Source organism: Molossus molossus, unplaced genomic scaffold (genome assembly GCF_014108415.1).
Source record: "Molossus molossus isolate mMolMol1 unplaced genomic scaffold, mMolMol1.p scaffold_m16_p_8, whole genome shotgun sequence".
In the NCBI taxonomy this organism is placed as follows: domain Eukaryota; kingdom Metazoa; phylum Chordata; class Mammalia; order Chiroptera; family Molossidae; genus Molossus; species Molossus molossus.
In genome coordinates this window covers 42339205-42363732 of record NW_023425402.1, presented here as the reverse complement: position 1 = coordinate 42363732, position 24528 = coordinate 42339205, and the positions used below count along the sequence as shown (strand labels likewise).

Below are 24528 nucleotides of genomic sequence, written 5' to 3'. Positions count from 1 at the left end.
TTTAATGTTATCTATGTCATTGCCAAAAAGCATAAATAAAGGCAATCAAAACTCTGTAGAAAATAATTAGTTAGCAATAAAACAAACCTGGTGATATTACAATATCAATGTAAGTCCAGGGATATTAAAAATAAAACTCCAAAGTGCTTAATGATTATTAGTATGATTTCTGTCATAAATATAATCTTTAAAAACAACAAGGAACCTGATTCCTGTTGAATATAATTTTAAGTGACAGTAATATAAAAATGTGGTTTTATTGGTTTTCCTTTTTTTTTAAAAAAAAAAAAAAGCTGAATCCTATTTAGTATCTAGTGAAATGAAATGGCAAATACTATAATCTTAGAAAATTCTAATTCTACGAAAATAACTATATTAAAAAACTATGCCCTGGCTGGTTGCTCAGTGGTTAGAGTGTCAGCCTGGGGACCAATGAGTCTTGGGTTTGTTCTGGTCATGGGCGGGTACCTTGGTTGCATTCTGGTCCCGGCCCTGGTAGGGGTTATGTGGGAGGCAGCCAGTCGATGTGTCTCTCTCACATTGATGTTTCTCTCTCTCTCTCTCTCTCTTCCTTTCTTTCTCTACTCTAAAATCAATAAAAAAATATTACAAAAAACAAAACAAAACATGTAAAATCATATAAAAACTTGAAACTGTTATCTCATACTTTGCATCACTTTTTAAAAATAGTTTAGTAAACTGGTTTTTACTTCTGTAGGTTTGTAATTCTTTTGGTCTTTGTTTAAGGTCAAATAAGTTGATAATCACTGTTATTCCAAATATGAGAGAGTGAATAAAACATTGAAATATCTTGAAAATGTGTTACATACAATTAGACAGTGTTTTGGAGACTCCATACCTTTTAAATACTTTTCTTGCCTTCCAGCAACTCTATTAACCTGTAGGTGAAACACATTAAAGGCATTAAATTTGAAACCTGGAATTGAGCCGATGTAGGCTTGAATCTTGGCCCTACTACTTACTACTTTAGTATCTTGTGGTAGATTCTTTAACCTCTCTAAAGCTGTTTACTTCGGTATAGTGATGAGTAACAGTATCTGTCATGAGTAAAGACAGAATAAGATTATACTACCTAGCGCATTGTGAGTGAATAAATTAGTTTAATTCTCAACAGTCCTTGAGTATTAACAACCCCCATTTGACTCTGGGGAGACACGTTGTTTGTTCACCTAAATACAGCACATTTCTTGACTCTTTATAGCTACTTCTTTCAAAGTAATCCACTGATGCATTTGTTTAGCTAATTCTAACGGAGTCAATAACCTGTGAGCTATTTTGATGAAGAGCATTAGCAGATTTAAACGAACTGTTGAAAAGTATTTCAGTGCAGTTTTAGGGATGATTTATTTATTTTTCACTAACAAATAATGCTATCTCCTACCGAAACTTGCATTTTAAACGGTGTTATGTAGGTAGACTCATCTGAAAGTTGAAGTAAACTATATTGACAAGATAAAGTAAAAGCTCTGAAATAGTGCAAAGTTGGGAAAACGAGGTCAAGCAAGAAAGGGAATTACCATAATTCATGGTCAGAAGACTGATTAGAACGCATTTATTTGCCTTGATGAATTAGATTTTCTGCAGATGGAGGTAAAAAAAAAAAAAAAACAATTCTGGAGAAATTAAGGATGGCAAGAAAGAGGAATACTGTGTTAATCTTGATAATCAGAAGGTTCAGAAAGGCTTAACGTAATGGTCGCCTTCGCCAAATAGGTGATTTTATCTTCCCTACCTCCTGCAATCAATCAATGCCGTTTATGCACTGTCCTGTTTAAAGGGGAAAAATATGTCATACATCAGCCCTTAATAGGTACTAACACGCACTACAGACGTTTTCTTTAAAAAAAAAAAAAAATGAGTGCAAATGTTTCTAATGTCATTCCACCTCAAACCGGTTCCAAAACCTAAAAATCACTTTCAAGCCAAATTCCCGTGATCTCGAGACAAGAGAATTAATGCACTAACTCCACATCCTCCTGAAAATCGCAATTTCAGGGCGAAGACAGAGAACTAGCCAGGTACATATTTGTTTATCATTTCTTCCGAATTTAAAACTAGTCTATTTCCAAAAGGGATTCGAGACGATTGTTAATGTTTTCAATTGTGCAGTCTCCAATTTCTACAATTCATGAACCCATCCCGTCCCCTCCGCGCGCGTCTTCCTGCTCCCGCCGTCCAAGGCCCAGGACACACTCGCCCTAGCCTCTCACTCAGCACAGTTTAAAGGGCCGCAGGCGCGCTACGCTGAGCTTCAGCGTTAAAGACGCCCCACTCTCGGTCGCCGCTATAGCTAGAGCGGTCAACCAATGGCCGCCTTCTCCTGTACTCATAGTCCCGCCTTCCAGTTCCACCGGAGCCAGCAGAAAGGGCCATCTGGAAACAAAAGCCAATGGGAGAGCAGGGCACACATCATTGGCTGCGGCCCTCCCGCAGTGGAGTCTGGGCCTCCGCCTCCGTTACCCTGGAGCCGAAGTCGCCACGCCGCTGCCACCCAGGAGCTGCGGTCCCCGCCCCTACCCAACCTTGTGTTCAAACTTCCCGCAAGTCGCAACCTCGGCGCCCGCCCTGCTGCCTCCGCAGCTTCCGCAGGGGCCCGGAGCCCACTCTCCGGAGGCCAGACGCCGAGGCCCGAGCGGGGAGTTTGGTCCACAGAGAGAAGACAAGGAGGTGGGACGCCGCGTGGGCTCTGAGGACGGGCCTGGGTGGGAGGAGGGTGGGCTTTGGCGTGGGCGGGGAGACTGAGAGTTGCGGGGTACCAGGTGAGACTGGAGCGTTGCGGCGCTGGCGATGCGGCGTTCGCGAATGGAGCGAGCGAGTGGAGTTGCTGAAGCGGGAAGGATTAGGGATGCGGGAGGATTTGGGGACGCGGGTTGAAGAGACTCCTGGGAAAATAAACGAAGTGCCTGCAGCTGGGAGCGCGCCGGGAGGAGCGGAGGTTGACCGACAGGTGCGGGATTGGGAAATTAGAAGTTGGGGAAGGGTTGGTTTACTTTTTAGGAGATGGAAGAGACGGAAAGAATTGCAGGGGGCTGTAGAGAAGGGGTTTGTGTGTTAACTGAACATCTCCAGAGGCCTGTGGAGACTGAAGATGGGAAGGGAGGGCCAGGGCCAAGAAGGGGAAGGAGGCTGAGAGGCATTTGGTAACTCTGGGATAATAAATAAATGAGAGAATAAGACTGTGCTTACAGTGCAGAGATTCTTCAGAGTTGAAAAGACATTTTTACACTTCTTTCAGGGATGGGATAAGAGGTGGAAAGAGGGTTGACAAAAAGGGTGCCTTGGCTTAGGTGAGTTGGCGTGGGTGCCTACATAGTTGGTGTTTTACGTTGGCGGGACCAGGGGACAGTGTTTAAGAGTGATGAAGAGCACGGGTCTAATTTACTCGTGTATAAACCCCTCCCATTCACTTTGTAGTCTTGGATAAATTACTGACATCAATTAGTAACAAATTACTGGCTAGTAACAAACTGCTAGCATCATTTTTTTTACCCCATTTGGTAATGGAAATAGTAGATATTGTGAAGATTAATTGTATTGAGATGTCCGTACCTATACTCGGGTAAATGAAAAAAAAATTGGGTGGTAATTAATAATACTCTGTTAAATTGTTTTGTTGCTGGAATTTGGTTTGTGTGAGCTACTTGGTGGAGAGCTGCATTGACTGGCGATTTTCTTAATCGTTTTCGTCTTGGACCACCCCTTTGAAAGTCTGAAGAAAGTTTTGGTTCCTATTCCCAGGAAAATAGAGTTGGGTATATTATATATGCTTGTGGCTATCCTTTACCTTCAGATTCCAGTTTAAAACAGATTAGATAGCTCTCTGGGATCAAAAGTCATTTAAATGTTTTTGGAGGGGGGCGGAAGGGGCTACATATATTTGGAAAACAAAACTGAAAAGAGTTATGGTTCTAAAGATCCTTTATTTTCTCTCTTAAGCATGATTAGTGTGTGTGTGTGTGTGTGTGTATATATATAAAATTATTATTATTTTTTTTATCCTCAACCCGAGGACATTTTTGCATTCATCTTCAGATAGAGAGGGAAGAAGAGAGAGAGAGAAACATCGCTGCCTACCACCCACACGACCCCAACCAAGGCCAGGGACAAACTGCAACCAAGGTACATGCCTTTAGTGGGAACCGAACACGAGACTCTCTGGTCTGCGGACCAACGCTACCCTTTCTCCTGGTTCTGCCTATCATTCATCTCCTTAGTGGGATCCTCCTCCCCTACCCATTGTTTAATTATTGTGTTTCCTCATAATCTAGTCATCTGCCTTCTTTTCACTCTGTGTTCTTTTCTTGGCTGAGTTCAACGACAGGCTTTTGGTAGTGTTGGCTCCCACCATCTATATTTTATTATTATTTTGTTAATGGCACTCTCAACTTTTTTTCTCTCTCTGGGAACTCTTGCATTAGATCCAAATGTATGCAGCTAACTTTTGGTATTTCCACATAGCTTTGTCACAGGCATTCTAAACTCAGTCCCTGATAGTGAACCCATCACCTTGACCGAGCCTGTCCTATTGAATGGCACCATAGTTACCCAACTTTGGAAGCCTAAAATTTTGGAGTTTATTTTAGGTTCTGCTGTCTTCTTATACTGCACATATAATCCATGAACATGTCCAGTTTATTTTACTTGATAAACATTTCTGAATCGGTTTTTCACTCTGTCTCTAGTTACCCTGCCTTAGTTCATACCGCTATTGCTTGCCGCTTAATTTCAAGACTGGTCTTCTTTCAGCCCATTTGCCCTCTAATTTTGGGGTTGGAGATGTAGTTTCGTAAATGTCAGATCTGACCATTTCCTTCCTACGGAAAATCCTTTGTTTCCAACCAACTTCTTAGTATGACATAAAGATCCTTCTTGTAATAGTTTCTTCCACTTGTTATTACTTTACCACAATTTCTCAGCAGTAATTCTAAACCAGCACTGTCCAATAGAAATATAATATGAACCATGTACATACTTTAACAATTTTTTTAGTTGCCACTCAAGAAGATATGAACAGGTAAAATTAATTTAATATATTTTATCTAACCCAAAATATCCAAAGTGGTATTTCAACATATAACAAATATAAAAGAGATTATTAGAGTGATATTTTATGTTCTTATTTATGTACTGAGTTTTCAATATCCCAGGTGTATTTTACATTTACAGCATTTCTCAATTCTGACTAGCTACATTTCAAGTGCTCAGTAGCCACTATATTGGACAGCACAGTTATAAACTATTTGCAGCTTAGTTATGTACCATGGCATGTGTCTGGAAGGAAACTAATGCCTTTTCTCACATGACTTGGCAAACAGCTAGTCATCCACCATTTGCAAGTACTATCAGAAGGGCTACTGTGCCTATGGAACTTGTTGCAGATACAGGAGGCCCTCTGCTGCAGCTGGTGGTGCTGTGGGCTCCATGCCCCTCAGTGTGCCTCCCGGGGCTTCCATAATCCTCACCCTCCTTCAGACCTCACTGCATCTATTGCGAAAACTAACCTAACTTACATGAGCCTGGGAAATGTGAGAAGAGAACATTGGTACTTAGAGACCGAAATCTCTCTGGCATGGCTGAAGAAAAGGCTTGCCCAGGTGTGGTGAGTAATCAAGGAGGCAATGACCCCCAGAGTAGCCCAGAAATGAAGCCAAATTTCCATCTAGATGTAATCAGGAGTGGCCTTGATCACTTAGAAGCCAGCAGCCTTATGCCTTTTACTTTTACACATGCTGAAATAAGGTCTTCCCTCACCAACTAACCTCACCTACCATCCCAGCTCCCTAAAACACAAACATACTACCCGAATCATACTTGTACGTAATCTCTGCTAGTACCTAAAGATTCAATTTAGACATTATTGCCTCTGGAAACCTTTCCGAACTCCCTTCTGTCCTCTAACCTTAATTATGAGTTTATTTAGCTTCCTTTACTTCCTTTTATCATTAGTACTTAAACTCTTTTGTTACCTTTTGCTTCTTGGCTGGGAGTTTCTTAATGGTAGGGGATCACTTGTGTCTTACTTAATTTTGTATCTCCAGCTCTATCCATAGTTCATTGCCTGACACTTAGTAGGTGTTCAGTAAACACCTTATGAATGAATATTCTGTGATGTTTTCATTTGACTGACTAAACTTTAGGAATAGGTACTATAGTTAAGGTGCTTTAATTTTACCCATTGTTTAAGAGAAGCTGATTATGCCTTAAATTTTACGTCTCACATTTACTGTTATCTGATTGAGAGTCTAGGAAACCATACTTAAAATCTAAGCATAGTTTGACTTTTAAGCAAGAGCAGGTGTTATGTAAATAAATGTAGGATAAGGAAATGCTTTAGGAATATCCTGGGACATATAAGTAGAGGAATGGAAAATTTTAGTTGGTTTTATTTGTTTATAATTATTTTTCTCCTTTGTAGGAGGAAAGGAATTGCAGTTTTAATGCAGCAATATTGTTTTTACCTTTATCTTCTCTTTGGTTATTTTTCTTTGGGGGGGGTCTCCTTATTTATATTTTTCTCTTTTACTTTTATTTTTATTATACTCATCTAGTTGCCTGTTGTGTGAGCTCTTTTGCTGGCAGCAGAGGTAGCCCGGCAGCAATGTTATATCTAAAAAAACTGAACACAGGGAAATGACAGGAATAGTTACAGTATTTGATTTTATACAGTTTTCCCCCCTCAAAACTAACAACGTTTCTCTCTTTTTTTTTATTGTTGACTCTATTAAAAATGTCCCCCATTTCCCCCCTTTACCCCTTTCTACCCTGTCCTCCCTAGACCTTCACCATTTCATTGTCTGTGTCCATGGGTTATGCATATATATTCTTTAGTTCTCGTCCCATCCTCCCTACCCTACTCCCCTCTGAGATCTGTTTGTTCTATTTATCCATGTCTCTGGTCCTATTTTGTTCATCAATTTATTTTGTTCTTTAGATTCCATATATAAGTGAGATCATGTGATATTTGACTTTCTCTGACTGCCTTATTTTACTTAGCATAATCTCTAGGTCCATCCATGCTGTCAAAAAGGGTAAGAGTTCCTTATTTTTTACAGCCCTTTATATGTACCACAGTTTTTTTATCCACTCATCTACTGATGGGCACTTGGCCTGTTTCCAGATCTTGGCTATTGTAAATAATGCTGCTATGAACATTGGGGTGCATATATTCTTTTTGATTGATATTTTGGAATTCTTAGGATATATTCCCAGAAATGGGATCACTGGGTCAAAGGCAGTTCCATTTTTAATTTTTTAAGGAAACTTCATATTGTTTTTTACAATGGCTGCACCTGTCTGCATTCCCACCAAGTAAATCAACAAGCAACAGTGCTGGAGAGCATGTAGAGAAAATGGGAACCCCAACAACTTTTCTTAAAGTCACATAAATCAGAGGATCATTGTGATATTCCAAATATACTGGACTCTAAAATAGTTTAGATTTACATTCTGAGTCATTTGAAACTATATAAAGAAGGCGTTCTGGTACTGAAGGACCTTAATCTTTTTTCTGACCTGTTTTGTGTGACCTATACTATTTGAGACCTTTTTTTAGGAAGAAAGTTTTGGAATGAAAATTGTCAAGTGCTAGATTTGATAAGTTTTCTAGCATTGCCATGATAGCACTCTTGGCCATATTTAGAAAATAAACAATTCTTAGAAATTGAAATTGGGCAATACTTACAGTTTCTTTCTTTTTCTTTTTTCTTTTTTGCTTTTATCTAGTTACCCCTGTACAGGTAGGGGAAACAGATGAACTACTGTTAACTGATTCATTTCCATTCACAAAGAATTAGTTTAGATTAGTTGGAGAACTATACATGGACTATAAATCTTCAATATTTTATTAATCTACATAACGTTTAAGAAAAAAATTTTATTTAGTTAACATATTGTGATTAGTTTATATTAGTCAAATAGAGATTATTGTTGTAACTACAAGTGAACGTTATTTTGTCTGAAGCCCTGTTAGGTCATCTCGGTTATTTAAAATTAACCCAGTAATAATATTCCAACTTTACTATAGTAATGGTTCTGAGCAAAACTTCTTGATTTGCTAACTTTTCTCTTAGGAATTTTAGAGACTTAAGTAAGCCCTATTCAATTATTTGAAAGAGGAAAGATTAAACATTTCCTTTAAAATGGAAAGGCAAATTTTATACAATGAAACTATTAATATTCTATTTGAAATAGCATTACAGAATAATCATTTATTCCTCAAAAAATTAATACATGGTGTTGTGGTTACCATGGTGAACTAGACAGAAAAGATTTCTGTTCTCATGGGTCTTATATTTAATGGGAGAGACAATAAATGTAAGATTATTTCCAATAGTAAGGTCTATGAACAAAAGAGAAAGACCCATCTTTGTGAAATTCTAAGGAAAGGTCTTTCTAGGCAGAGTGTGCAGCAAGTACAAAGTCTGTGAGTTGGCAATAAGTCTGGCATCTTTGAAGCACACACACATAAAACGACCACTTTGTCTGAAAATGCAGATGAAGGGAAGAGTTGCATGAGATAAGGATGTAGTAGTAGGCAAGAATGGCTAGATCTTATATGAGTTATCAGGTTTTGTTAAGGAATGTGATGGCTGTAGGAAGCCATTGAAGGGTATTAAACAGGAGAGCAATGCCAGTTGATCTTTGTGTCAAATAGCTTTTTCTGACTGGGGAAGCAAAGATGAAAGCATAATATCAATTTGGAGACTATTGCAGAAGTTCAAGTGAGAAAAAAATGGTGACTTGGACTAGGTTAGTAGCAGTGGAGATGGTAAGTAAAAATAAAATTTGGAATATTTTTGGAGGTAAAACCATCTGGTTTTACAAATGTTTGGATGTGGGATGTGAACTTAAGAAGGAATCCAGAATGATACTTAGATTTGTGACACCAGTAATTTAGTAGATGGAGGTGCCATTTAATAAGATCAGAAAAATAGGAAAGAGTGGGGATAGAAGGGAGATAGATCATGATTTTGGTTTTGGACATGTGAGTCCAAATGAAATGATTTTTAGATGGAGTTGTCAGATAGGAAGGTGGGGATATATATATCTGGATGTCAGGGTAAAAGAAGTCTGAACAACATAACCTAAGGAGAGAATATAGATAAAGAATACCACTGAGTGGAGCCTTGTGTTTTCCAACATTTAGAGATCAGGAATAGGAGGCAGATTTAACAAAGATTGAGAGGAGACAGCCATTGAGGTAGTAAACGAGGAAAGCAGATGGCCATGGGAGCTGCTAAGAAAAGAGTGTTTTAGGAAGGGAGGAATGATGAGTTTTGTGAAATGCTATAAGGTCAGGTACGAATAAGACAGAAAAGTAGCTATTGGTTTGAGTGAAGATGAACATCATGGTCTATTTTGACCAAAGCTATTTCAGTGGGGATGAACATTTGAATAGTGTGGATTCAGAAGAAAATAAATAGAGATATTCTAAATTATAAATTATTCTTAAAATTTTTTATTGGAAAATTAGAATAGAGAAATTGGGACATGAAGTCAAGCAGCAGCTTTACTGATGGAAATGATCCTGTAGAGAGGACACAATTGCAGGAGCACAATTTTTGAGATGGAGGAAAGGTGTGGGCAAGAAGACAGGTGAAATGTTTATCTTTATAAAGGAGCAGAAATGCTTCTTCAGTTTTAGCAAGGAGAGGGCAGTAGGATGGGATAGATGCAGATGGAGGTGGCTTCGCAACTGAGATAGTTCTCATCTGATTGTTGATAATGAAATATTGAATAGGTCACTCAGTTAAGATTCGGAAAACTTGTAGTCCATTTCAAGTTTTACTAACTTAGCTCTGAGACCTTAGATAAATTGTGATCTTTGGTAAGTCACTTTGTTTTTGTGGGCCTTCATCTATGTAAAGAAAGGAGTGATTCCCCAGGGTTCCTTCCAGTGCTAAGTTGTTATATAATCTCATTAAGCTACTGTGCTTTGTTTTTGTTTATACTTTGTAAGAAGAATTAATAGTTACTGTTCGAATAGTTGCCTTACCTCATCCTTATTTCTTTCTTCTTTTGGTCTAATATTTCATGTCTTTTTTTTTAAACTTACTTTTGTTTGCTTATTTATTTGTTTAAACTGTTTTTCTGACATCATTGTCAGCCAGGCAACAATGTTTTTATAAAGACTAAGAACCAAGTTTTTAAAAGTGACTTTTCACAAGTGTCTAAGTTTCTATTCTCTAGTAAGGCTTAGGTCTTTAGGTTGCTATATTTTCTAAAGAATACTTGTTTGTTGTCATTTAGAATTGTAACAGAGTAAGAGATGATACAAGTGTATGTAAGTTAGAAATACCTGCCTTATTTTTAAATAAATCCTAAATAATCAGAAATTTGGCAAAGGCAAGAAAGTATTCTCTAACGTTCATGGAGTTATTCTTTTTTTTTTTTTAATCCTCACCTGAGGACATTTTTCCATTTTTTGTTCAGATAGAGTCGGGGGCGGGGGGGGGAGGGGAGAGAAACATCGACATGAAAGGGACACATCGAGTGGCTGCCACCCGCATGACCAACCAGGGCCGGGGACAAACTGCAACATAGGTACGTGCCCTTAGCAGGAACCGAACCCGGGTCTCTCTGGACCGCAGGTCGACGCTCTAACCACTGAGCCAAACCGGCCAGGGCAAGGAGTTATTCTTGAATGTGTTATCACTATTAAGAACGTGTTCTCATGTAATTAGCATGTAATATTTTTAGAAAATGTATAATGGATACATATATCATTATTGTGACTATTGTTCTTAATTGTTTCTCTTTAATGGAAGAGCTAAACCCTGCCCTAAAAGAACTCATAGTGTATTCTTGCTCATCTCAGTTTCCTCATTGTCTAAAATGGCATCTGTATCACCAGTAATTTTTTGTTGAACTAATAGGTACATAAATAGTAGTTTCATGGACTTTGGAAAAGTGATTGCTGATATCATGTTGTCAGTAAAAGGGTGACAATAATTTTTAGAAGTAATTGGCTTTAAAATGACATATTTGCTGTTAATGTTGTAGATCTGACCATATGCATTTGTTTCCTCTCTTTGGCAACAACGTTAAAATAATTTTAAAGGAAAACAGAACAAACCTATAGCATTGAAGGAATGATAGAGTACTCTCAGTAGATGAGCAATTGCAACACATTTCTAAAAGAGATGAAGAGTAATGATAGATGAAACAGATTAGAACAGAGAAAACTGACCTAAAATATTAAAGAGGGAACTGCAGCAAAAAGAGATTCTGATATATCCAACAGAATATCAAACAGAATCTCAGAGAATCTTGGGATTTAAAGTCTGAGAAAAAAGATGACTGAAAATGGGAAGGAAGAATAATTGAAATGTCTACTGGTTAAATAAGACACACTCTCTTTTTCTTTTTGCACTATTTTCAAAGAGAGTTACTCAATTTATCTTCTAAACCAAGTTTCTGTTTTTTTTTGTTTTGTTTTGTTTTCTAATTTGTGCAAACATCTTAATTTCTAAGAACTCTTTCTTGTTCCAATTTTTAAAAATGGAAATAGTTTACCTTCTTTCCCACCCAAACCCATGTACAGTGACAGTCAGTGTAATATTCCCTGTTCTACACCCCTCTTTCTCCTTCCCATCGTAAATAAAGAGGTAACTTCTTCTGGAAATAAAAACAAATATGACACTAAAAGAGAAGAAGAGTTGCCCTGGTGGACATTTGTGTCTGGAGATAATCCCTCTTCATTCTAGCTTTTAGGGAGTCCTCTTACATAATGGCTGATTCTCTGCTGTTCATCCTAAAGCAAAGCGTGCCTGTCAGGAAACCATACTCACATGTATGTGGTGTCCATTCATTCTTCCTTTTTCTTCTTAAGTGTCAATGAGCAACCAAAACTTACCTCCAAAGAAATAAAAACAGCAGTACATAAATAAAATGCCTTAGACAAACAGAAAGTGTCACCATGTCAAACAGATAATTCCTGGATTAGAAGAGACCTTAAACAAAATGTCTATTTAGTGTTTTCAGATAAATGAAAGTATATTGCCTCTGTAAAACAAAACCAGAATAATTATTTTTAAAAATCGAAACGAGTTATTGGAATTTAAGATGTTTGCACAAATTCCAAAACAAAACAACAATAAAAACTTGGTTTAGAAGATAAATTAAGTAAATCTCTTCTAAAACAGTACAAAAAGAAAAAGAGAGTGTGTCTGTTATTTAACCAATAGAAGTTTTAAAAAGAGTAAACAGAGTCAGTTATCCAAAAGGCAACATAACATTTCTGGTACTTAAAGATGCAAGTTTTCATATTAAAGGAAGAGGGAGAGAAAGGGGGCAACACAGTCAGTGAAAAAGACCCCCACATAGACACATCACAGTGAAATTTCAGTATAAAAGGAGGGAAAATCCTAAAAACTCCTAGAGAGGAAAAAAGATAACTTACAAAGGAATGAGAAACAGATGAGCATAACTACAGTGTAAACACCACAAGGGCAGGCATTTTTTTGTTGTCATTACTGTTATATAGTAAGAGCTCAAAAAAAAAAAAAATGCTGATTAAAAGAATGAATATCACATCTCACCAAGTACCTCTGAGGGTTTAGGAAAGTAGAACAGTGAGTGTTTCCAAAGTTCTGAGAGAAAATGATTCAACTTAGAATTCAGAACCTCTGAAAACTATCAAGTATGAGGACAAAATAAAAATATTCTCAGGAATTCAAGGACTCAGAATATTTACCTCCTAAGCCATATACCCTTTCTGGAGAAGCTACTTGAGGGTATGGACTAGTAAAATGGTAATGAAAACCAATAAAGACGATGGCATAGGCTACTAGAATTGGTGGTAACTCACGAATGCAATAAAAGTAATTCTACAATCACAGCAGTGCAATAGGTCTAGAAAGTAATTGATTTAAGTTAGTACAGGTAATCACTGCACGAAAAATATCTTTAAGAAGAAGAATGGAATGGAAAATCCTGCATAACCAACATGTAGTTGCATATTATAACTGTTTAAAATGAAGTGTCAATTAAATCCTCATCTTTCATAGTCTAAAATTGCTAATTCAAGAAATATATAAGCATAAAGTAGAAGCCATTAAAATAGTTGTCCCAAGGATCAGGACTTAGATACTGGGGCAGTGGATATTTCTTTTTTTTAAAAAAACTATATGCATACATTTGGGGTGGGAAGAGTGCTGATGCATGAGATGAGTGGCAGGTAATGTTTTGTGGATTCTTACCTTTTGCAATGAAAAGTTAGGTGGCACCTCTGCTTAGATGATTGAGCTACTTCTGCTATGTGCATATAAATCAAATAATCCTCACCTATTCCATATAATCAACTTTTAATTATGTTATTGGAATTAAAACTGAAAGACTTTGACAAGGAGCATGAATCAGAATTCACTGAGCATCTTGTATATTTGAATTGTAAATATAATTATTGATATTTACTGAGTGCTTATTGTATGACAGTGATTGAATTAACCCATTGAATCATTACAACAATTCTCTAAAGAAGTTACTGTTATTCCTATTTTATAGATGACAAAATTGAAATTCAAATTTAGACTGAGAAGTTAGGTTACTTCTCCAGATTTACACAGCCAATAAGTGATGGAGTCACTTAATTGCTCTAGTACATCATCCTTTTTTTCTAGATAATTTTTATTTATTTTATTTATTTACTTATTTATTTTTATTTTTTATCCTCACCTGAGAACATTTTTGCATTTATCTTCAGCGTGGGAGAGAGGGAGGAAGAGAGAGAGAGAGAAACATCAATGTGAGAGGGACACATAAAGTGGCTGCCACTCACACAACCCTAACCGGGGCCAGGGACAAACCGCAACCAAGGTACATGCCCTTAGTGGGAACCAAAACCGGGTCTCTCTGATCCGTGAACCAATGCTGTAACTGCTTAGCCAAACCGGCCAGGGCACTAGACATTTTTTTTTCATCCTCACCCAAAGACATTTTTTCATTTTTTGTTCAGATAATGTGGGAGGAAGAGAGAGAGAGAGAGAAACATCGACATGAAAGAGATACATCGAGTGGTCGCCACCTGCACAACCCAACCAGGGCTGCGGACAAACTGCAACTGAGATAGGTGTCCTTAGCGGGAACCGAACCCAGGCTGGACTGCAGGCTAACGCTCTATCCGCTGAGCCAAACCGGCCAGGGCCCTAGAACATTTTTAAATGTGTAAATATTGCTTTCATGACTGCAGGCCAATTTATGTATTTTTAAAATATTAGTGTTTGTCGGAATTGCTGATTTGAGATCCAGTAAACTAATTGTTAGAAAGAATAGATTGACTGCCAGGCACTACATATACCAGAAAGTAAAATCAAAGTTTGTTTGTTTGCTTACTTTAAAAATATATTTTTTACTAAGGAAAATTTCAAACAAATACAGAAGTAGAATTGTTACAGTAGTAACAATTATTACTGTTACAGTAGTGAAGCCACATGTCTCTGTCATCTAGTTTACACAGCTATTAACTCATGGCCAATATTATTTAATCTCTACCTTTACCTACTTCCCGCTGGGTTACTTTGAAGCAAACCCAAGACATTATTTAATTTTATCTATAAATATCTCAATATAAATCTCTAAAAGATAAGGATTCTATAAAAATTAAGCACAATATTATTATCTCACCTAAGGAATAGTAATTCCTTAATATCATTAAATGTCCATTCATTGTTAAAGTGTTCTCTATTATCTTAGTTTTCTTTTCTATAATTTGTTTGCATCAGGATTGAAATAAGGTTCATAGATTATAATTGCTTGTTTCCCTTTCGTAATATATAGATATATAGATAACCCTTTCTTAATATATAGATAATCCTCCCCAGCTCTTCTTTTTCTGCTTGCATTTAAAAAAAAACAAAAAATCAGTTTTTCTTAATAGAATTTGCCACAATCTGGATTTTGCTTTCTTGTATTTTTACAAATGTAAATTGTGATTTACATTTAGGGATTTTATCAGAATCAGATTTAATTTTTCTTGTAGGGAAGAACAGATTAGAGGTATCATTGTGTCCTACCTGGAGTCACACAGTGTCTGTTTATTTCTATTTTGTGTTGTTAGCAGCTATTAGTGATCACCGTGTAGCTTCATTATTTCATTAGTGGCTACAAAGTGGCAATATTTTAATTTTGTCATGCTGATATTTTCTTTTTCATTTATTAACTAGAATAATTCTATAAAGAAATACTTCCCATTAAGCTGTTACTATTTTATTTTGAGATACAGCTTGTAACGATATAGCCAAATACATGTTTGATTTTTTTTTTTCTCTTTATTATATCAATTGTCAGGTGAATAAGTTGGTTTATTAGCATCTTCCAAAAGTGACTAATAAGTTTTTAAAGTTGTATATGACTTCATGGGTTTAAACATATCTGATGTGTTTTAAGCCTTTATAGATAAAATTCCTATTGATGATGAAATTGTTCCATCTTTTGCTAGTATGAGCTCCTTAAAGTTGGCTCCTGAGCCCTTTTGACACTCCATCTACCTTGCTGATAGCTACCTTGCTTTCTAGTATAACCGCATTTCTAGATTTGCAGATTCATCTTATATGTTTCCTCCCTCAGATGTTGAATGAGATATTTTACTGGAGCATTAGTTTCTTTTAGTGGGAAATAGTATTTAGACACTACACCGGGGTGCTAGGGATGTTTGTTTCTTGTTTTAAATGGACAGAGCTGGGGAATAGTTTTTCTTAATATTTATTAATACTTATACTCCAATTCAAATTTTGGACTACAGAGTTTTAAAAACCCATATTAGTTTATATTTGTTTGTTTGAAACAAAACTGCTTTTTTTTTGTTGTTGGTGGGATATATTTAGCTAGGGATATAAAGTCAAATAATTGTGTTTTAAAGTCATTTGAACTGTTAATCTGTGTGGTTCTGTCACAAACTGTAGATCTAGTTGGATTGATTTATTTCATTTTCCTTTATAGGAATTGTTTTTAAAAAATCTAATTTCTAAAAATTATAGTTTCCATGTTTAAGTTTACAAAAGTTATAGACAAAGAAGTCTAGCTCCTGTCCCTGCCCCTAAACTCTGCTTCCTCTCTTTCCCTAACGCTATTTGTTTAATCAACTCACCAACAGTAAATGTGACTTTTAAATTTTAAGTTAATTAAAATTCAACTAAATTAAAAATTAGTTCCTCAGTCTCACTTGCCACATGTTATATGCTGAATAGTTACATGAGGCCAGCTGTTTATATTGGACAGCAGAGATTTTTTTTTTTTTTCCCACTGTCATTGGACATTTATTTCAAATTCAACATATTCAGCTATTTTGGTGGTTTCTTCCAGTTGGAAACAGGAAACTATTCAGTCTGTTCAGATAGTTAGAAATATCTTCTGGATTCTTTTCAGAAAGGAGTTTTGCTCCTACTGAGATGTGATTTGCTTTGTTTTAGATATTACTTCTGGTTCATTTACATGAAGGTTTCCTGGCTGAATGTTAATTTGTTGTCATGTTTCAATTAATAGAGCAGAAGTAGCCCTGGCCGGTTTGGCTCCGCGGTTAGAGCATCAGCCTGTGGTCCAGAGACCCAGGTTCGGTTGCCGCTAAGGGCATGTACTTTGGTTGCACTCTGTCCTTGGCCCTGGTTGGGTCGTGCAGGTGGCATGGACAGCAGAGATTATAGAACATTTCCATTCTTGCTAAATGTTCTGTTGCACAGCTCTGCCCTAGAGCCCCCTCCCTCTTTAAAATTAGGTGTTTAGTTTATTCTTCTATTGTTAAAAATATAAAAAATTAGGTGTACATATTTATAACCCTCTTTCTTTCATAAATGATAATATACATGCTTTTCTCCATCTTTTTTTTTTTTTTATCCTCACTGGAGGACATTTTTGCATTTATCTTCAGATAGAGCGAGAGGAAGAGAGGGAAGAAGAGAGAGAGAGAAAAAAAACATCCATGTGAGCCCTGGCCAGTTTGGCTCAGTGGTTAGAGTGTCGGCCTGCGGTCCGGAGAGACCCGGGTTGGGTTCCCGCTAAGGGCACGTACCTCGGTTGCAGTTTGTCCCCAGCCCTGGTTGGTCGTGCGGGTGGCAGCCACTCAATGGGTCCCTTCACATCGATGTTTCTCACTCTCTCTCCCTTCCTCTCTCTCCCTCCCACTCTATCTGTACAAAAAATGGAAAAAATATCCTCGGGTGAGGATAAAAAAAAACACAAAAAATACAACAAAACAAAAAATCCATGCGAGAGAGACACATTGAGTGGTTGCCACTCACACAACCCCAACCGGGTCTGGGGACAAACTGCAACCGAGATATATGCCGTTAGCGGGAACCAAACCCAGGTCTCTCAGGTCCAGGGGCCGATGCTCCAACCACTGAGCCAAACCGGCCAGGGCTTTTCTCCATCTTATTTTTCTTAATATATCCTGAAGATCACTCCGGACTGCACAGAATATACAGAGATAGTCCTAATTCCTTTAATAGCTTCATAATACTGTACTTTAGGATGTTTAGTTGTATGTAGCCAGTTCATTATTGGTGGTCATTTTGATTGGTTTAGTCCCTAACCATTATGGTAGTGTTGCAGTGATAGTAGTAGTGCTATCTAGTGTATGTCTTTTTTCATGTATTACTAGAACCACTATTTTTTTTTAAATACATTTTTATTGATTTTAGAGAGAGAGAAAGGGAGAGAGAAAGAGAAACATCAATGAAAGAGAAACATGGATTGGCTGCCTCATGTACCCCTCTTGCTAGGGATTGAGCCCAAAACCCCAGGCATGTGCCCTAACCAGAAATCAAAACAGTGACCTCTTGGTGCATGGAATGATGCTCAACCAACTAAGCCACACTGGCTGGGCAGAACCACTATACTTTTAACACCAATTTCATTAGTGGGATTTTTGTTTCTTCTAATTATTAAAAAAAATTCTAATTATAAAAATCATTCAATTTCATTTTATTAAAAAATAAAAATATTTTAAGAGAGAGATAAAATCATCTAAAATTTAGGTTGTCCAGACAGACAATATTTTGGTGTATATGCCCTTTACTTTGCAGATTTTTTTCAGTTCCTGAGTTTAGATCAAATGCTCAGTATGCTCAGTATTTTTCCAATTAATATGTGTAGTTGAGATTCTATTGTATATATCCATTTGAATTTTTCTTTACCATAATAGTATAAACATTTTCCTTGTTAACATAAATTTTTTGTAACCATTTCTAACAGCTGCAAGATATGTTGTATTGATTTTTACAATATTGTTCTTAATTAGGTTGCTGCTGCTGCTGCTGCTGCTGCTGCTGCTACTGCTACTTTTTAATTTTTATTCACACCCAAGGATATATGTTTTTATTGATTTGAGAGAGAAAAACATCAGTATGAGAGAGAAACATCAATGGGTTGCCTCCTGTCCTGTTCATTCCCCAACTGAGAATCGATTTCGCAACCTTTTGGTGCATGATGACGCTCCAACTGACTGAAAAATCCAGCCAGGGTCTCCCTCCTCCCTGCCCTTTTTATAAATGTACTTAATTAAACACTTGCATGTAATTTCCCCCCTAATTTTAGTGTTATTTTCTAGATATCCAGGAATATAATTATTGGATCAAGAGTTAAAAGCATAATTAAAGTTTTAATTCATGCCAGCATTTTTTCCAAATATGTGTGGGTCTTTTCTTGATAGCCATTTTGGCACCATGGAGTGTTGTTTTGAAAAATCTTTGATAATTTGATAGGTTTAAAAATCGTGTTTGAGGTTGACTATTCTGATGTGCCTATCATTTGTATTGCCTGCTGTGGGTCTTAACATATATTTGCCCATTTAACTTTAGGCCTCCTCTATTTTTTTTTTTTTTTTTGTTCAGGTAGAGTAGGAGGGGGAGAGAGGAACAGAGAGAGAGAGAAACATCGACGTGAAGGGACACATCAAGTGGCTGCCACCCGCACGACCAACCAGGGCCGGGGACAAACTGCAACCGAGGTACATGCCCTTAGCGGGAACCGAACCCGGGTCTCTCGGGACCGCAGGCCGACACTCTAACCGCTGAGCCAAACCGGCCAGGGCCTCCTCTATTTTTTTAATGAGGTGGTATGAGGTATTCATTTATGTGTTAAGGATGGTAACCATTTTTCTTTCATGCTGCAAACATTTTTCATCAAGTTTTAATCCAATTAACATTTGCATCCTTTAGTTTTACATTTTTATATAGTCAATCTTAGATAGTTTTCCTTGTTCTTATTAAGTCTTGTGCTTTACCATTCCACCTCCTCCAAAAAAGGAACAAAATGGTTATTTGATATTCACCTGTTAAAAATCAGCATTTGTATTTATTATAAATCTTAATATTCAAGGGGGTCAAATACAGTTAACATTTATTCAGAAGCTTTATATGTCAGGCACTTTACATGTTCTGTGGCTTGGCTAAGACATTTTTTTCTCCAAATACTGTACATAACTGTGTGAAAATATAGATGAATTAAATTATAGCCTCTTTAAAATTGTAGGTAGTATATTATTTTGCTTTTAGTATCTTTCATTGTAATTAACTGTAGAAATCTATATTGTGACATATGATGAGTTTCCCTCCCCCTTCCTTAATTGTAGGGGAAAAAGTGTTTCTTCTGATTGCTAATGTGAATTATGGACTACAGACACATAGAGAAAACAAGTAACACAGACATGAATATTTTCACCAGGATCTAAAGACCAAAAAATGCTCTTCAGGCTTGTCATGGATTTTTCTGGAAAAAAGAATCTCTGAAATTATGTGAATAGAGACTTTTTTCAGAACCATGGGGGAAAGAGAAAGAAGTCCCGATACTGACGAAGAAAGTAAGGCAGACAAACACCATTACTGTCATAGTTCATCTGATTTTGGAATTACACCACAGTCTTCTGGCCGGTCATCGCTGGTTAATCCCTCCTCACCTATGAGTATTAAGAAAAAAAATCCTAAAAGACAAATTTCAGATAGCCAAGTGCATCACCAAGGTAAGCAGACCTTCCAGTAGACCTAGAAGACTCATTTTGAGGGCTTAAGGAAAGTTTGTATGAATGAAACTCTTCTATTAGTATGTATATTAATGTATGCATGGAAATGGGCTGATTTTCATTTTGAATAGAGTATATTTTTATAAATTTCTATAAATGTTGCTTATGGCACTCTATATTATTAGCCTTTGTTATATTCAGTCATACTGTATACAGGAAAAAACCATAAATAAGGCTCCTTGTTTTTTTTCTTTTTTTTTTTTTCCCCTCACCCGAGGACATTTTCCCATTTTTTGTACAGACAGAGTGGGAGGGAGAGAGAGGAAGAGAGAGAGAGGGAAACACCGATGTGAAAGGGACACATCGAGTGGCTGCCACCCGCACGACCAACCAGGGCCGGGGACAAACTGCAACCGAGGCACATGCCCTTAGCGGGAACCGAACCCGGTCTCTCCGGACCGCAGGCGGACGCTCCAACCGCTGAGCCAAACCGGCCAGGGCTCCTTGTTTTTTTTCATCCTAAATAAATGCTTATCTTGGAGTTTTGGGGGTACTATAAAGGCAAAAAGATCAACATATTTGTACCTTTCTTTGTCTTCATTTTTAAAAAGTAGTGAAAGGCATTGATATAAAGTGGTTAAGGGGCCCTTTGTTTAGACTGAACAAATTCCTTTCCCTAGGTAATGCCGTGCTTACTGCGAAAGTTCAAATTAAACCTAGAAATATAATTTGGGTCTTGAGATCACCAGTTTGTTTTCTATTAAACTATGTTATAATGGAAACAAGAATAATTAGAAATAATTTTTCTTATTAAAGTGTTACTAGTCTGGAACTGGTACTAATAAACATTTGACTAGGTAATATTCTAGAAATTTTTCTTCTTCTAAATAAATCTCTGGTCAAGAAAACCCCAATATGTACTTAGTAACAAAATATGGAAGGACTACAAGTACACCATAGAAAATGAGCTAAGTTAAATGAGGTGGTTGTATATAGTATGTGTCGATAGATGCAGCACAGCTGTAACAACAGTAGCTTAGAATGCTGAGGGTTGAGATGGCAAGGCGAGGAGTGGAGAAACTAATCTGAAAAGGAAAACAGGGGCCAGGTCCTGAAACATCTTGAATCCTATGCTAATATATTGATTGTTTCTGTGGGGGGATAGTTAGCCATTGAAAAGATTTAAGCAGGGGTACAATTAAAATTGCCTATATAAGTGTTTACTTTGAAAAATAATATTTGCTTTTCAAAAATCTACAAGAATATATGTTCCTTTTGAAAACAACGAAAGGACCCCTGATCTAGCTTCCCAGGGATGTTCATACTTTTTAACAATCGGATGCTCACCCTTCCTCCCTCCCTCCTTTCTTTCCCTTCTTCCCTCCCGTCCTTCCTTCCCTTCTTCCCTTTTTTTTCCTTTTTCAGTACAATGCTGTAGGATTTTGGTCTCTTCCTCCAACTGTCTTAGTGTGAGCCTCTTGTTTTGATTTTGTGGTTGAGAGCATAATCTGATATTAAATAACTTTTGCTCTACATAATTAAGAACAAACAGACCTTAGGGTTGAACCTTGGAAAGTGTGTCTTTATTCCCAAGAAATAATTTACATACCTAGGGAGTTATTAGTAGGAATACTTTGGTTTTTCACTCTTTCCCAAGAGCAGTTTTGGAGGTTACCCGATTAAGAAGTCAGAACTTCTTAAGCCTTATCTCATTTTAAAAAAAATTTTGCATGAGTCCCCCTTCTTTTTTTTAAAATTATTTAATTTATTTTTGTTACATATGTTTCTCCTTTTCCCCCCACTGATTGCCCCCTCCCCCTCCTTCCCCAACGGGGGGGGGGGGGAGAAACATTAATCACATCGAGGGGCCGCCACCCACATAACCCCAACTGGGGCCGGGGACAAACTGCAACCGAGGTATGTGCCCTTAGCGGGAACCAAACCCAGGCCTCTCTGGACCGCAGGCCAACACTGTAACTGCTGAGCGAAACATGCCAGGGCCACATTTGAGAAGATAATTGAGAAGAAGCTGTGAAAAGCAGTTCTAGCTGTGAAAAACAGTTCTAACATCTTCTGTAAAAATTTCAGTTATTGTCTTCACTCTGACTTGTATAGTCTTCTGCTTTGTATTGTCTTCTGAAATAAAATCTATGGTAATTTTGGAGCTTAGATCAAGCAACAGGACTAAAGTTATATCTTTTCTTAAACACTAAGTTAATGTCCCTTGGTTTAAGTTACCATCACCAGTATAAACTAAACTAAGGAAAGAACAAATATGATTAAATAGCATCTTGAACACTTGAATTCGTGGATTTGCAATGTTTGATAGCAATTCTTTCTCCTTTTTATTTCAGCATATCATTATTTTAAAAATTGTGCTCTATTAGAAGTTATATATATAATGATAAAAATTTAACAATGGTTTAGGTTATGCATGTTTCTATATTACACATTTATTTGTTTCTTGTTTTATCAGTAAAATAAACACTGAGTTTTTGGTAGATACATAGTTTATCTTTACTACATGTTTTTTAAATGTCATATTTTATTTTTAACTCCTGAAGGAAGAAAAGAAAGCATTATTTTCTCACTCTCTCTTTGGTGGTGACTTAAGGAGCAGATGAAGAATGATATCCATGGTAGTCAGTCATATTCTTACTCTTATTAACACTACATTTCATCTTGACAGTTTTAAAAATGAAAATAAAAAAATAGATGAAAGCTGGTAAATATTTTTGAGTTCAGGCTAAGCATACTTTTATTAATCAGTTTGTAATCATACAAATAGAATATGCTAAAAGTAAATGTTCAGATTATTAGGATGTCAAAAAGCTGGTTGTGGAAACCCTTTCTGTCTGACTAAACACTTGAGATAAAATTTTAGTAGAAAATTTTTATCCTTATTCTTAAATAGGCTTCAACTTTGAAATAAAACAAGTTTCTATTTATAGGGAATCTTGTTTGCTGAGCAGTCTAACTTTGTACATAAAAATCAGAAATTTGGAGTGATTAACATTCATCTTCATGTATAATCACTTTTATGTATAAAATTTCTGTCCTTTCAAGAGCTGAATACATATTCCATAATGGCATATAAATACCAAAACTCTGTTAACTCGGTATGTTGGATAAAAAAGAAAATTGAAATGATGAACTCCAATTTAAAGTTGGAGCATTATTCAAACACAATTACATCTATAAAACATTTTGATAGAGTCAATTTAGAGTGGATATTAAAGCCATGACATTTGTTTAGGCCTGGAAATAGTCTCTTTTTGCAACTCCAAGTTCTGCAACTGATGAATGTGTGACAAATATGTATCAGAGGACATTTTTCCCAATATTATATTATTGCTGAAGAGGAGGTAATAAATTGTCTTATTTCAAAATAAAAATAAATAAATAAAGTTGGAGCATTGCTGTCCACTGGAAATGTAATGCAAGCCATACATATAATTTTACATTGTCTAATAACCCACATTAAAAAAAAACAGACAAACTTAATTTTAATAATATATTTTATTTAATCCAACATATCCAAAATACCATTTTAAATATAGTTAATATAAAACATTGTGTGTGAAATATTCTTCATTCTTTTTGAAGGCAGAAGTCTTTGAATTCCAGGGTACATGTCCCAACTATGGCATATCTCAGTTTGTACCATCCATACTTCAAATATCTCAGTAGCTGCATGTGGCTAGTGACAAAATACTGGATAGTAAGTTTCGAAATTACAAGTAGGTTTTCCCTCATTTCTTTTTATCACTTCCTTTGATGTATTCAAGCATTATTAGAGCTGGAATCCCAAATCAGTATACATTCAAAACACCTTCTTTACAATTTTCTGTCTTTTTAATGAAACTTATGTTAAATTGTAAATGCTACTTGTTAATCTTTGCTTGTTTACATAGTGGAATCAGGGCTGATGCGATGGATAGGGAAAGGTTGGATTTTCTATTTTCTTTTTTCTACTCTGGAATGCATTTCCTTCTTCAAAAAAATACAGTCACGTTGGAGATTAAAGTTCATTATTCTTAACTGTGGCAGATATCCAGAAGCCTCTTTTAAAGGGCAAGTGTTCTGTATATGGAGGTGTGTGTTTAATGAACTTTTAATAAAAATAATAACATTCCAGGTTTTTGTGAAATGGTATCTAATATGTACACTTTAAAGATTTCATATGCTTATAGTTTTAAGATGTAGTGTTTAGTTTTTATCTTGTTCTCAAATTGTCACATGTTTTTGATATGAACATCACACAAAAGAAAGCCCCTGAGGAAGCATTAGAATCAATCACATCAGTACTACTGAAGTGTTTTTCATTTTCAATCACTAATAAATGGGATTATGTTCTTATTACCTGTAGAGATTATTTGTGAAGGACTTTCTTTTACAAGCATATTCATTTAATCTTCAAAACAGCATAATTATGTCAGTGGTATTATCCTCATTCTATGGGCAGGGAAAATAGACCTGGAAAAGTTTAGGTCAATTGACCAAGGAGTTATTAAGTGATACATCTTAGTCCCAAACCCAAATCTTCTCACTATACA

The 24528-nt window shown here is 36.5% G+C and overlaps 1 protein-coding gene across 1 annotated transcript in view; it reads left to right on the top strand.

Annotated features, from left to right (window-relative positions):
- Positions 1-2647: 2647 nt before the first annotated feature.
- Positions 2648-24528, top strand: part of LCA5 (lebercilin LCA5) — a 50799-nt gene continuing 28918 nt past the window's right edge. Inside the window, exons 1-2 of the mRNA XM_036249481.1 lie at positions 2648-2688; positions 19586-19972. Of these exons, the coding sequence (XP_036105374.1) occupies positions 19774-19972 (199 nt within the window). The 5' untranslated portion in view covers positions 2648-2688; positions 19586-19773. The remainder of the gene's footprint in view (positions 2689-19585; positions 19973-24528) is intronic.